General features: G+C 44.9%; 1 protein-coding gene across 1 annotated transcript in view; it reads right to left on the bottom strand.

Annotated features, from left to right (window-relative positions):
• The window catches only part of PLEKHH1 (pleckstrin homology, MyTH4 and FERM domain containing H1), a gene marked incomplete at both ends in the record, with an annotated part of 42696 nt that extends 42352 nt beyond the window's left edge, over positions 1-344 (bottom strand). Inside the window, one exon of the mRNA XM_082282955.1 lies at positions 204-344. Coding sequence (XP_082139081.1) covers positions 204-344 — 141 coding nt within the window. The remainder of the gene's footprint in view (positions 1-203) is intronic.
• Positions 345-13222: the final 12878 nt, after the last annotated feature.

The raw sequence follows: 13222 nt of genomic DNA, 5'->3' as shown, positions 1-13222 counted from the left end.
TAAACAAGGCTAATTCTTATTATGCCACTTTACACCACTGTGACAGGCACATCTCTGCATCTCAACTGATAAGCAGAGAGTGAAGCTGTACTTAATCAATCCTCACTGCAAGTAACAGATCTATTGGATAGCTCAGTATTTACAGATATTTTGCTTTTGTGTCGTAACCCATTGCAAAGTAAAAGAAGTCACCACTGCCTCACCTTCTCAGCTAACAGCTCTCGGATCTTGCTTGCCTGCAAGCGGAATTTGAAGAGCTGGGACTCCAACACAAGGCATCGCTTTTGCCAGTCCATACAGCTGCCATTCTCCACTGTGAGTTCTGCCATTGTGAAGTTAATCATCCATTTAGGATGTCGTCCGAGGTGCTCTAAAAATCCTACAGAATTGAAGGGGAAAAAAAAGTATATATTTTAGAAGGACAAATTTATCATCCCTGTGCCTAGTTTTCATTGGTCCATCTTACAGAACTGGTATCAAAGGCCATTTCTTCTCCAAGCAGAAGATTAAGTGGTACTACCCTGAGTCACTGATATTGCCCTCTGCCAGAGGTCACCCTTAATGGATAAACATTTACCTTTAGAATGAGTAAATAATTTGCTAATGCATTATACTGTATATTCCAGAAACAACCTTACTGCCACCCTCACAGTCTTGCTCAGCTTCTACCCAGAGATTAGAAGTATTTTTTATCCCTGCCTCCTTTGTTCCAGTATGGCTGTAAACTCTCAAGTCACTAAAACCTCCTGCTTCAGATATCACACACACATTTTCATCTTGTGTCTTATCTCCTAAAGACTGTATTAAGATGATGTGATGTATTAAGCAACTGTTCCCAATCCTTAACTACTTGACACAGTCAGTTGACAATAACAGTGGAAGTGCCCCAGTATCTAAACAGTTGCTCTGTTAAAACAAAGAGAATCCATCCAGGAATAAGTTAGGGCTAAAGACAAAACATGCTGCTCTACTGAGGTCCTTGTAGACATCAAGAGATATACACAACTCCAGAAACTGGAAAAAGCTGCAGTTTTTGAAGATCTTTTATTTTCCTACTCAGTAACTGTTTAGACATTTCAGATACTCTGTGCTTATTGTAAAAGGCATGAAAAATCTAGGTAATAAGTGTTCTTAACCAAATTCAGGTATTTGTGAAATAAAAGGTCAACTCTGTGTGTGTAGTCCAGCAGCCAGCTGTATTATCAAACAACAAAAAATGTTTACAAAGTCAGAACAGCCATTAGCTCAGCTTCATCAGAACAACTAAATCCTTACTTGTTAAAGGAACTTCTCACCAGCTCACAGACAAACTCGCAAGTCCCAAACAGTGACAGATCAAGGAACAGTCCAAGACTTGCAAGAGAGCAACAAAGTCACTCAGCCTCATTGCCCTTACACCTGCCTTTCTCTGCAGAGAGGAAAAGTTTAAGATGTCCCTCCAGCTGTACCCACTTGTCAGGATACCTGGTTCATGTTTCACATGTAAAACTTGAGATTCAAATTACCATGAGTATACATAATAGTGTGAGTATACATAACACAGCAAGCCACTCAATCCAGCTGTATGTCTGATGTTCCAAGTTAAGGACCAACATTTTATACCCCTTGGCTACAAACATTACCTGTGAGTTATTTTTCTGTTCAGGTTGCTTTGTTCAGTAATAGAAAGTTTCCCAGACAGCAAGTTGCCTACTTTTCCAAAGAGTTGTGAAAGACTATTCCAGAAGGTAGGTTTAAGTAAAACAAAGCAAAGGTACACTCCTGTGCAGTAATGCAGCACTGAAAACACTCGACAGTAGGAAAGACGACTACTGTTTTACAAGCAGCACACTTACAGCTCTACAGAAATAGAGGCCGTCCTTTTCCACAGCCCATCCAGCACACTGAGCTAATCTCTAGCCCTAACTCCTTGCCAGGCACTTAACCAGCTTACCTTTGGTACACTTCTCAACACCACAGTGCTTCCCTGTAAGGTAGTGCTCTCAGTTCTCCCCAAGCCGAAAGAGTGCACTAAGTCAAGGAAGGATCCTACAACACTGTTAAGTTTGTTTACAGCTAACTCTGTTTTGGACTTAAATAATACTTCAGCTCTCAAATGAAATTCTGTCTCTTTCATACAAGTGTAAGGAGCTTTTAGTCTTTATTCATAAAGTTTAAGTCCAAAGAGGACATACAAATGAATGGAATGGGATAATGACACAAAGTGAAATGAAATTGATGTACCAAACAACTTATGCCAAAGCAGAATTTTCCCGCACAGACCATAACTTCTGGTTGAATTAAAATACCCTTGTTCTGAATAGGGGGTCTAGGATGGTATAGGTGTCCTGAATCATTACATCTTGTTCTTTATCACTGCAGACAACTGCATTTTATAATCCCTTTCATAAATGAATACTGCCCTTCCCTAGAACCATGCTGGCAGTTTTGCTCCCACTATTCCTATTATTCTAGAACCTCACCTCTTTAATGAGCTGCTTTCCAATTACCAGCATAAATATAATCATAACCAGCTTGTATCTGTTAATTCTTGTAGATTATTGCCCCTCAGTTTAGCTAGGTTTTTTTCCTCCCTCATATTTATCCCTTGATATATTTATAGATATCAAAAGCTTCTCCTTAAAGGGCTCATTTTGCAAGGCTAGAGACAAGGGGTTCCTTTAGTCTCATAAGAAAAAGTTCCCTGCTCTCCCTCTGCACCTGTTCCAGCTTTCATGCAACTAATATAAAAAAGCTGGTTCTTCTCTTCTCGCTCCCCTTCATAGTCATGGGTGACCACAACTGCATGTGAAAGGCAGCATGCATCCACAACAAAGCCTTGTGTAAAGGCATGTAGCACTTTCCCCTTTCCTAGGGAATGCCTCATCTGATTGTGTTTGCCTTTTTTACAACTATATTGCACTGGTGGTCGACATTCACAGACAAACTGACAGAGCTGGAGCAGAGGAAGCTCAGCTGACTTTTCCTTTGTAAATGGCAGATGTAGGAGAGCAGGAGGGTAATTACAAATGGACTGGAACAGATTAATAAAGCTCAGGTCTGTGGCAGATCTCCAAAAGATCAAGATTCTCTGTACTACAGGCCATTGTGGTACCACACAATAAGACAAGATGCAACAGACAGAAACTGATGCACAAGAAGTTTCACTTGAATATAAGGAAGAACTTCTTTATTGTGCAGGTGACTGAGCACTGGAACAGGTTGCCCAGAGAGGTTGCGGAGTCTCCTCACTGGAGATATTCAAGAACCATCTGGATGCAATCCTGTGCAATGTTCTCTAGGATGGTCCTGTTTGAACACAGATGTTGGATAAGATGACCCACCATGGTCCCCCTCCAACCTGACCCATTCTGTGACTGCAAAAGTCAACATGCCAGTGGTTACCCTGTGATTGATTAGTATCACCATATGTTATATTTTTAATTACAGGCAGTATTTTTAAGGATCACTAATATTTAAAAGACACAGTTTGTTTTTGGGTATCTGGAAGTCTTACTGTTTATGCAACTGAATCTCTTCCTCCTCTGATGATTTTAAAGAGCGCTCTTGCAGGTTTTGCGCCCACTTTATTACTACTTCTAATGTGCGATTTTGCTTTGTGTCATTAGATTAATCCCCTGTGTCAGCAGTCAATTCAGTAAAATACCTACCCTCTAACAGCCCCCTCTTCAGCACTGTGTTGTCACATTCTCTTCTGTCATTTGTCTATCTTACCATTCTTCTATTAATCCCCATCCTCCACTTAAGCTAATAACTTCCCCATGTGTCATCATACCAAATGATTTCTGAAGTCTAGAGATTAGAATTATAGCTTTTCTCCTAGCAAAAACCTTACACTTGGTCAGAGAAAGATGTTGTATCACAATGTCTAATATTTACCTCTAGATTACAACTTTATTTACAAAACTTATTCTGCATTTTCATTTACTGTTAAAATGCTTATGTTCTCCTGAACGTAAGCAGTTCATCTGTACTCTGTGAATTACAATAGCAACTTCATTTTGACAGACTGACTTCAAATCCCTTCTATTGGATCTGCCATTTCACATGCCCTTTTTCATAAGTCTTAACCATCTTTTCTCACCACATTCTTTGATTCCCCTTCCTCTCCCAGATATTGGTCCTTTTCATATCAGATAAAGAATTTATATGGATACATTTATATAAAACTGGCTCTTTTTGCCCTAACGCATATGAAGAAGTTGGGAGCCAGATATTTTCAGAGGCAATACTCTTATTTTAGGGACTTGGAACACAGGAGACAGCCACTCTGTTCAAACCAGCTGAGATTTTCAAAACTTCATTCTGAGGTGCATACTGCCACTTCTTAAAAGAGCAGCTTGATTTTCAGTGTTAAGTATCCAACAACTGTCAGTGACAATAATGGCAGATAAAAAGTCCTTAAAACTCAGCAGGAGAAAAAAATGACTGAACCACCCGCTAAATGCAGTCAAAATTAGAAGTCTCATGCATATATCTGTAAGTTTTGATCCATGTCAGAGACAGTTCTGACTCTAAATGCCATATCCAAAATAAATATGATCATATTTACTTGGAATGCCCATACCCAGTTGTAATTCTGATGAAGCTGAAATTTAAATCAAGATGTCATGTGTTTGGGGGTTTTTCTTTGTGTTTTTAAGCTACAATCAGCTGATGTTGCAGATGTAGGTGGATTCAGAACTAGAATTCAAAACACTTCAGAGACTTTGTACACTTCCACCTGAAAAGCCAAAACAATCAATCAATGTGAAGTCTTTCAGGTGCAGATACAAATCCAAGTAAAGTGTTGGCAGCTTTGTTCATGCAGTGCAAACAGTGAAGACAAGTGAAGCACTATTTCCATATTTCAGATGTGTCTGCTCAGCTCAGAAGTAGGTTTACGCAGGCTGTCATAGGGATTCACAGCACATGGGGACTGCAGGTCTTAGCACCTGCCCGTAAAAAGCACCAGACCCTGTCTGAACACCCGAATTGAATACTGCTCTAACTTTCAGCTACTATCTTACTACAAAAGGAATCAGTAGAAACGTGATAAATGTAACATATGAAAGGGGAGAGATTTCTTCCCATGTCACTGAATCAGCATCAAGGGAGTCAGCAGTACAGGCGATGGGCAAAACTTAGTGGGGAAATACTAATCAACACTTCACTTTCCACTTCATAATCGTCTCACCCCCCAGCTTTTTAGCCCTGAGGCCATTGGAATTGTTCAGCCACACAGCTATTTCCCGTTCAGGAGTGCGGCCTGAGATGTGCAGAGCATGGGCGGGGAGGGGCGTGGGGGGAGAAAATTACACAAAAAGCTGTGGAAAGGACAAGGAAAAGGCTTGTCGCGGGCTTGGGGTGGGAGGGAGCGGGGAATAATTTCCCCTCTACATCAGTGCAGGTGGCTTAGCTAGTAAAAGTGCCTAGAGGCAGGAAGAAGGGCTCTCAGTTGTGCCGTTCTACCTGCAGAGGTCTTGCCCCGCACACCGAGGCTTACCAGGAAGGCAGAAGAGACCGCAGAGCCTACACACATTTAGTTCCTGGGCTGCATTTTCCCGTTCGTGTGGCCATTCCTCCCCCCACTTCTTCCATGTCTCTTCAGGGCCAAAGTCCCAGACCCGAAAGCAAACCTCAGTTAACAGATATGACACGACATCACCCCCAGAATGCTCCCGCCAGTTTCCTCACGGTCACCTTTGAAGAAAGACAAGCCGGGGTAAAAGGCTGTGCCAGCCAGCCCCGCGCACACCGGCCCTCCCGAGCCCCCGGCCGCCCTCTCGCCCCCCCGGGGCACCTCCCCGCCCGCGCTCACCTTGGCCGGCGCGGGGCTCTCTGCCCGGCGGGGCAGGGCGGGCGCAGCCGGCGGCGTCCCGGTGCTCCCGACCCGCGGCGCGGCGGGGCCGGCCCTGGCCGCGGGCGGTTGCGCGGTGCCGGGCGGCAGGCAGGTGCCCGGCACGGCTCCTGTCCCATTCAGCACTTTGCCATTCCCTCCCCGGTTTCCTTCGGGCGGGAGAGCCCGGCTCAAATATCAGAGCCAGCCCTCCCGAGGAGCGCAGGAACTGACATCAGCCGCCCCAGGCTTTTAACCCCTTCCCGGGCTCGGCGGCGAGGCAGGTGGGGCGGGCAGCGCCGGGTGCCGTAGCGGCCCGGGGCACAAGAGTGGCAGCCGCGCTCTGCCGCGGGCGGGGATATCCCCCTCTCCGCCCACCCGGCACCCTCAGGGAGTGCCACCGAGTTTGCTGAGATTTCCCTTGCAGTCGTCTCCCAGCCGTCAGAGCTGATGTTACCCAAAGTGTCCCCAGACCACCAGGGCAGCGGCGTTTTCCGTGGAGAAGGTGGGCAAGGAACTGGTACCCACAGAAGCACGCTGTCCTTGCCGCCACTGCAGCCCTGAGGGGCTTGGTGTTTCGTCTGAGGCTCCAGGTGGAGCACCCTTTGCTGGTTGTAGGCAGACCCAGGGCATGAGGTTGATGCCAGGACAGAGATGAAAACCAAACTAGTGTAATGGTTTCCTGGCCAGAGGACACCAACCTGCACCATGTACTTTGGCCATTTCTCACATAAAATGGCTTAAACAAACAGGTCCGGAGCCTCAAGCATTTCTAATGATAGCTGCCAGCACACAAAATATGTTATTCAGGCATCAGGCCATCACCTTCTGAGCTACTTTACATGCAGCAATGCCTTACATGAATATATAGGTTACCTATAGGAATATATTGCCTGTGTTTTACCAAGACCTGGTGATATCTCACTGCCTCGGGAGGCTGGGCACTGGCAGCAAGAGTGGGCACACAGTGTGCTGCTGGCTGCTGCCCTCTGCCCTAGCCACTCCCTGACACCCCAGGCTGGCCAAGCCCACACTCTCTCCCTTTGTGTTGAGCAGGCCAGCGTGTGCAAATGGAAGTGAAAGGGACTGGAAACAAGTGAGGGTGGCAGGATGAAATGCCCCCAGAGATTTGTGCCTCAGACCAGTGTGTGTCAAAGAAAAAGGCCTGTTGTTCTGGTTCAGGTTTAGCAACTGCTTGTTACTCATTCCATTATCAGGCAAATTACTTCCATCAGAGGTACTTTTAAAATGTCTACATGAGGCTCCCCTCAGTGGAGATAACAACAGGCACGTTGACGTGCATCCTTCCAGCCATTTTTCATGGACCTTTCACATGGCTTGCTTTGCTGCCATGAAAGTTGGTCTCATCTTGAGAAAGTGAGTCTGGCTTGTTGGGAAAGGGCTGCACCAGAATGGTATCTTGAGTGATTATAAGAGATCCATGTGTGCTCTGAAACTGTACTTTGGCACCTGTTGAGACTACTCATGCAAAACAAGGCAGTCTGAAATAAGCAGGCTTCAACAATCTACAAAGGAAGCACACAGAGGAACTGAACAAAATTATCTCCTAGTATGATAAGCAACACTATTCACTAGATATGGTTCAACAAGATCTTAGGAGTTGTTATCTGGCTCATGGATACTGCCTTGTTCGAGATCTGCTGTTTATTAAGCTTTCATTGTAAACTCTTTCCTCACATTGATAGTGTGCTTTCACTGATGTCTCGGCAGAGAAACATTGGGTACCAAATCACTTACGATGCAAAAATTAAAAGACTGATGTGATTAAGTGGTTAAAATATAAAAAAATAACTGAAAACATAAGGTCAAGATTTGGACACTGGAGTGAATAAAGGCAGACTCTGAAATCTACACCTCATTATCCAAATAAGTAGTCAGATTTCCAAAGACTCGGAGGACCCTGCAGTTCCCTAAAGATGGTGTCGCTTTATATTTCTCATCTGTTTCCAGTTCCATGGGAATTTGGTTGAATGAAGCTGCCTGTTCCCAGCTAAGAGACAAAGCATGCATTACAGAGATGGTTCAGGCAGAGAGCAGGATAGCACTACACAGGGATGGCTGGAGAGCCAGCTGGAGATAGGCAAAGAACTGAAAAGAAGAGGCCTCCTTGTGAGGAGCTCTCCCATTTGGACAGCTGAGCAGGGACAGCCAGGAATACAACCTGGCTGTTGGGACAGTATCACCCAAGGAGATTTCTCCAGCAATTCCCCGTGGAAAGGACTCCAGTTGCCTACAGTCTGTATGTTGTGTGTGAGTCTGTATTAATCATTATGCCCAGTGATCAAGGAGTTGCAAAAAATAACCAGAAACAGCACAGTTTGTGCCTCCCTATAGGTATTTCAGAAAGCAAAATGTAGCTTCATGCTTTACAGAGTCCACTCCTGAACTGAGGCTGGCCAAAGAGAAAGTGAGAAAAGGAGCTATTCCCTTCATGCTCCCATCCTCTTCTTGCTCCTTTCAACCACAGCATGCAAGCACAATATTTCTTCATCTGAATTTTATAAGGTATTTTTAATCTTCCCTTAAAAGCACTGGTCAAGTTCTCTCATTTGCACCAGCAAAGACAACGGGATCATATCACTCACTGAAATGTCAATATCTGGCCTTGTGTTTTTCCCAGGCAACAAAGCTTGACTGCCAGGACATTCCTCAGCCACTGAACTTTATACGAAGTACCTCCCTAAGAATTGCCTGTGCACACCTTGCTTTAACCCCTGGAGGCCCAGAACCACATTAGCATTCACATAACAATGTTCTGCCATGTATTTAATGCAATTATTCTTCAAAGCTGTGCCTCCTTATATCTTCTGTCACTTCTGTTAAAGTATTTAACAAAATTATTATTAAAAAAAATCATGGTTTCCATTAAATGATACAAATAGAAAAATAGTTTTGACTTCAGAAGGAGAAGGTTGTAAGAACAACCAGTAATATCTCATTGTTCCCAAATTATTTCCCTTGGCAGTTGCCTTTAATATGGCTCCTCAAGCACTGTATGTCAGGTCCTTCCAATCTGCAGACAAATCATTCAGCAAAAAGTAAAATTTACTATAAACAGCAAATATATTATTGACAAAACAAACTCTCTGGCTGATCCAAGAGCAGCTTGGCACTGCTAGACTATGCTGTTAGACTATTGTTATCACAACGCCAGCACAGTCTGCTTTGTTGAGAGGACCATATCCAAGATAACTAAACAGAAGGACAAAGAGATAAATGAGGTATCAGAAGATGAGAGCAGAATAAACTCTTTCTCTTAGTAAGCAAAGTTGTCATAGTTCTGCAGGTGGGAGAGAGCATTATGTTCCAGACACAATGCTGCTGAAAACTTACAAAAGGGGCAAGGACACCAGCCAGACCAAAAGTCCATATGTCAGAGCCCCACTGAAGGCTCAGTCCTATGTGGGAAAAAACTTGCATGAAAACAAAACAGTACCTTGAAACACCTGTTTGAGGTACTTCTTGCTCTTGACAAGCGGCTTAGGCTTCATGTTGTCGTTCTATAAATTCCACCTGTTAGAGGCTTAAAAAGGTTGAAAATGGCCTTTGTGCCTAGTTCCCTTACTCTCTGTCTTCTGGATTTGGAGTGTGCTGACAGACACAACACAGAGTTGCAATCCCCTGCCTTTCTTCTCTTCTAATCAGCAATGACAAATTCATGCAGCATTAAAATAAGAGACTGGCAGCTGTGCAACACCTTGCTGCATAAACCAGTTGCTTGTGGGAGGACCCAGTGGGAGGGCCAGGAAACCATTGCCCTCCAGTACCTTGTCAGCTGTTTTTGATCGTGTCATGGTCATCTTGTCACACTTCACACACAGACACTATTCAAGCCAAAACTTGAGCAAGAACATATGTTTTATATATACAGTCTTGACTGGCACAGAGCAAAACAATGGAGAATTCCCATTTTCCTTAGGGAGTCATCCCAGGGGCAACTCAAGTGTTATTCTCAGTATTAATAGCTCTTGCTTTGTTTCATCTCTGGTTTTCTCCAGTTTCAACTTCTAAGTACCAGATTTCACTATGTCTTTTTCCAATAGATTAAGAAGTCATCAACTATCATTAAAGTAGCCAGTGATTAAAAACTTAACTTTCTCTTCTATAAAAATACACAAATAAAACATCTCTCGCAATAATTTATATTTTCTAATGCTTGTATTCCCATAGGTTTATCTCGATCATAGATTAGACAACTGGAGCTTAAAATGTTAATTTGGGATTGTTATCAGCATTCTGGTGTGTGCCTGTTCAACTCCCGTTTCAGAGCGAGGAAGAAAGGAGGATGGTATGTGGGAGTCTTCAAGCTGAGGACAAGGAAAACAGTCCTTGCAAATGTCTTTGTTTTGTGTGGTCTTTTTGCGTCTGGCACTGGCTGGTATACAGCCCATAAGGTTCCCGCATACCACAGCATACTGAATCTGTTTCTGAGTCCACAGGCTACAGCTGTAACTGCTGTGCAAGTGGTGCTGCACATGATACATGTCACAGGTAAACTGTGTCAAGCCACATGCTGCAAGTTCACAGACAGAGCTGGCTCAACAGCACTTGCAAAAACAAATTTTGCTGCCCTTAGGATGAGAGGCCTGGCTGCTCCTGCCAATGAGAAGGAGGTATAGAAGAGGGTGCTGGAGCTGTGACAAAGTACTGGAAGGAATCAGGAAGAGCCCTGGAGAGTTGGACCTGCTGCTCTAGCAGCCCCCGTGCTGTGAGAGAGGGCCACGTCTGCTGCTGCAAGGGACAGTTCATATCCCTCAGACTTTCCTTGAATGGCAGGAACAGGTCTTTCCTCCCAGGGGGAGGGAAGCTCAGGCAAAGTAGGCAATAGCCTGCGGTAATTTTGCTTCCCCAGGTACCCTGTGAAATGCCAGGAAAATACCTATTTACTGAGTTGTCTCTGGAAGCTCAATGCAAAAATCTGCACCAGACAAAGAGATCCAAACAACATGGGGAGCAGGGAACCAATTCAATTATAGATTACTGATTTGAATTCAAGCCAAGTAAAAGAAATACCCACTGGTCAGCTACCCTTTGACAAGCAGCAGCAGCAGCAGTGACAGCTGTATGGACAGACTGGTCATCTCAGCCCCATTCTTAAACATTGTCTATCTGAGGGGCATGTTTATTAGGGGTGAGTGCTGAGGAGGCAGTAGTGTGTGCTGCAAGTCACCAGAGGAGCTCCATGGAGCATAGACCCCTATTACTGCTGCTGTTCATTACAGTTCTGCATCCACCCATCACTGAAAATGGCTTCTCAGCACAAAAACTCAGACCATAAGAGATCATGGAAACTCATGTCTGATCCTCACTAGACTTGTCAAAAGAGCTGCTGGACAGGAGAGGTTTGGGTAGGCTAGCAGAAGGTGATGTCCTTGTCCATGGAAGAGCTGGAGGAAAATACTATTTCCAGGCTTGTTATATCAATACTTCTAGTAAAGAGCAAAGTAGGTCCAAGCTTGCCCTCTGTTTGGGTGCTGATCTAAGAACTTTGGCATGGGCGCCTGGGGCAGCTCTGTGATCAGAGCAGGAGAGGCTGCACCAGACGGCCTCTAATGGAGAATCCCTGCCCTTCCACAACCAGCATGGTCGCCTGTACTGGCTGGGAGCGAGGGAGAGAAGACACTAGTAAGAGATGGGCCAAGTCTGTGGGAAGGGTTTTGGCTGCCTTCCCAGTATTGCACTGAAGTTATGCCTACAGCTGCCAGATGTCAGGATGGGGTGTGGAGAAGAACACAGTTCCCTGCCACAGGACTCCTACTTGCAGAGCTTTTGTTGCTGAAACCAGCATGCAGGCTGTCCTCCATGGGTGCAGGAGGGGTTAGCTGGAGAGGTTTTTGGCTCTGTTCCTGGTCTCACACCAGAGCCAGGCACACAGTTCCCAGATGTTTGTGATCTTTGCTCTGGGATCTTTCAGACTTTTCAAGCCATTGTGTAAAGGGAGGAATTACTTCACTTCCACATGGAGGGTGGAAATGTCCAGAGCCCCTGCAGAGGTCCCTCTGCCTGCTTCTCTCAGGAGGGGTCATCTCCAGGTGAGCAGCGTTGGAGAGGGCTTCATCTCTACATGAATGAGATCCCCAGACAATGCACTTTCAGAACAGTGGTTGTTGAGCTTCCCTGGCATGACTCTGTTTCTGGCAGTTTCCATGGTGATCCACAAAACCAGCACAGCTCTCTTTGGGACGGCAAATAATACAGCATGATACTGTGTGTGCCTGGGGAGGGGATAACAATTCTACTTTTATATTGTTCTAGTGTCAGTCCTGGGGCTTGCCCTCTCCCTTCCTGAGCTGGCAAGGAAAGCATTTCTGTACCCTTCCCCAAAGGGCTCAAAGCAGTAGCTGCCACTTGTAGGTGTTACAAGTTGCCATAAGCAGGTTCAAATGATATTGCAAATTGGCTTTTATGGACAACACTGGCAAGTGATGTCAGCAGACAGCCCAAGCAAGCAGTGTCTGATAGTACCTTGACTGCTTGGGATTGGTGGGAAGTGCTGATGTGGAGCTCAGGATGTATCACAACATGGCCCAGCATGCAAGCACATACGCAGGTATGACATACCTGTCAATCTAAAGAGAAAACCTGCACTCTGCCCTCTCTCCTGCCATGTCTCAAAGCACATGGACAAAATCTCAAACTTTTATCCTTGGTCATAGTTGAAAACTATTCATGGGCAAGGAACCATTCAGTCTTACCGCCACAGTACCATGCCACCAAGACTTCATCCTCTGCTCTCAAGGTCTCACCCTACCCTCTTCTTCATTACAGAAGTGGCAAGTGTTACTGAGCACACTCTTCCCCACGCAGTTTGGAGGTGCCTGCCTGCCTGATACCCACCTACCCCTTTGCATGTAGCAACAATTGCCAAACAGCACAGCTGCCAGGATGAAAGGACATGGAGGGAATGGGTGGATGGGTGGTTTCCTGATCTGCATCATTTTCGTGATGCAGCTTAAGATTTCCAGAAAATTCTGGAGGAGGGGAGGGGTAAAAATTATAGAGGATAATATGGCTTTCAAACACAGCCAATATGCATCTTAAAAAGGAAACCTAATTTTGTGTGCCTCCACCTCTGGGCAAGATGTTCTTGGCTTGGTTTCAAAGGTGCTGGGAAACTCAAGGGTTGGGTTTCTCTGAAAACCAGCCCCAGGGTACCTGCAACAGGGTGACCTGGAAAAGGTGCCAACTTTGAAAATGTTATCTTAATTTTATTTTTTTTTTTTCATTTTATAATTTCCTATCAATGATCTCCCCCTGGGAGGCTCAGAGATTGATCCAGAACTTGTCTTTCACTCTATGCACTGCCTGAGGCAGCAATCCTTGTAAGAGAAATGGCACCTTAGCTGTAGATTTAGATGGTGCTTGGCTTTCATTGCGCTGACT

This window comes from Coloeus monedula (assembly GCF_965178545.1).
Source record: "Coloeus monedula genome assembly, chromosome: 6".
In the NCBI taxonomy this organism is placed as follows: domain Eukaryota; kingdom Metazoa; phylum Chordata; class Aves; order Passeriformes; family Corvidae; genus Coloeus; species Coloeus monedula.
This window is presented reverse-complemented; position numbering and strand designations above follow the sequence as displayed.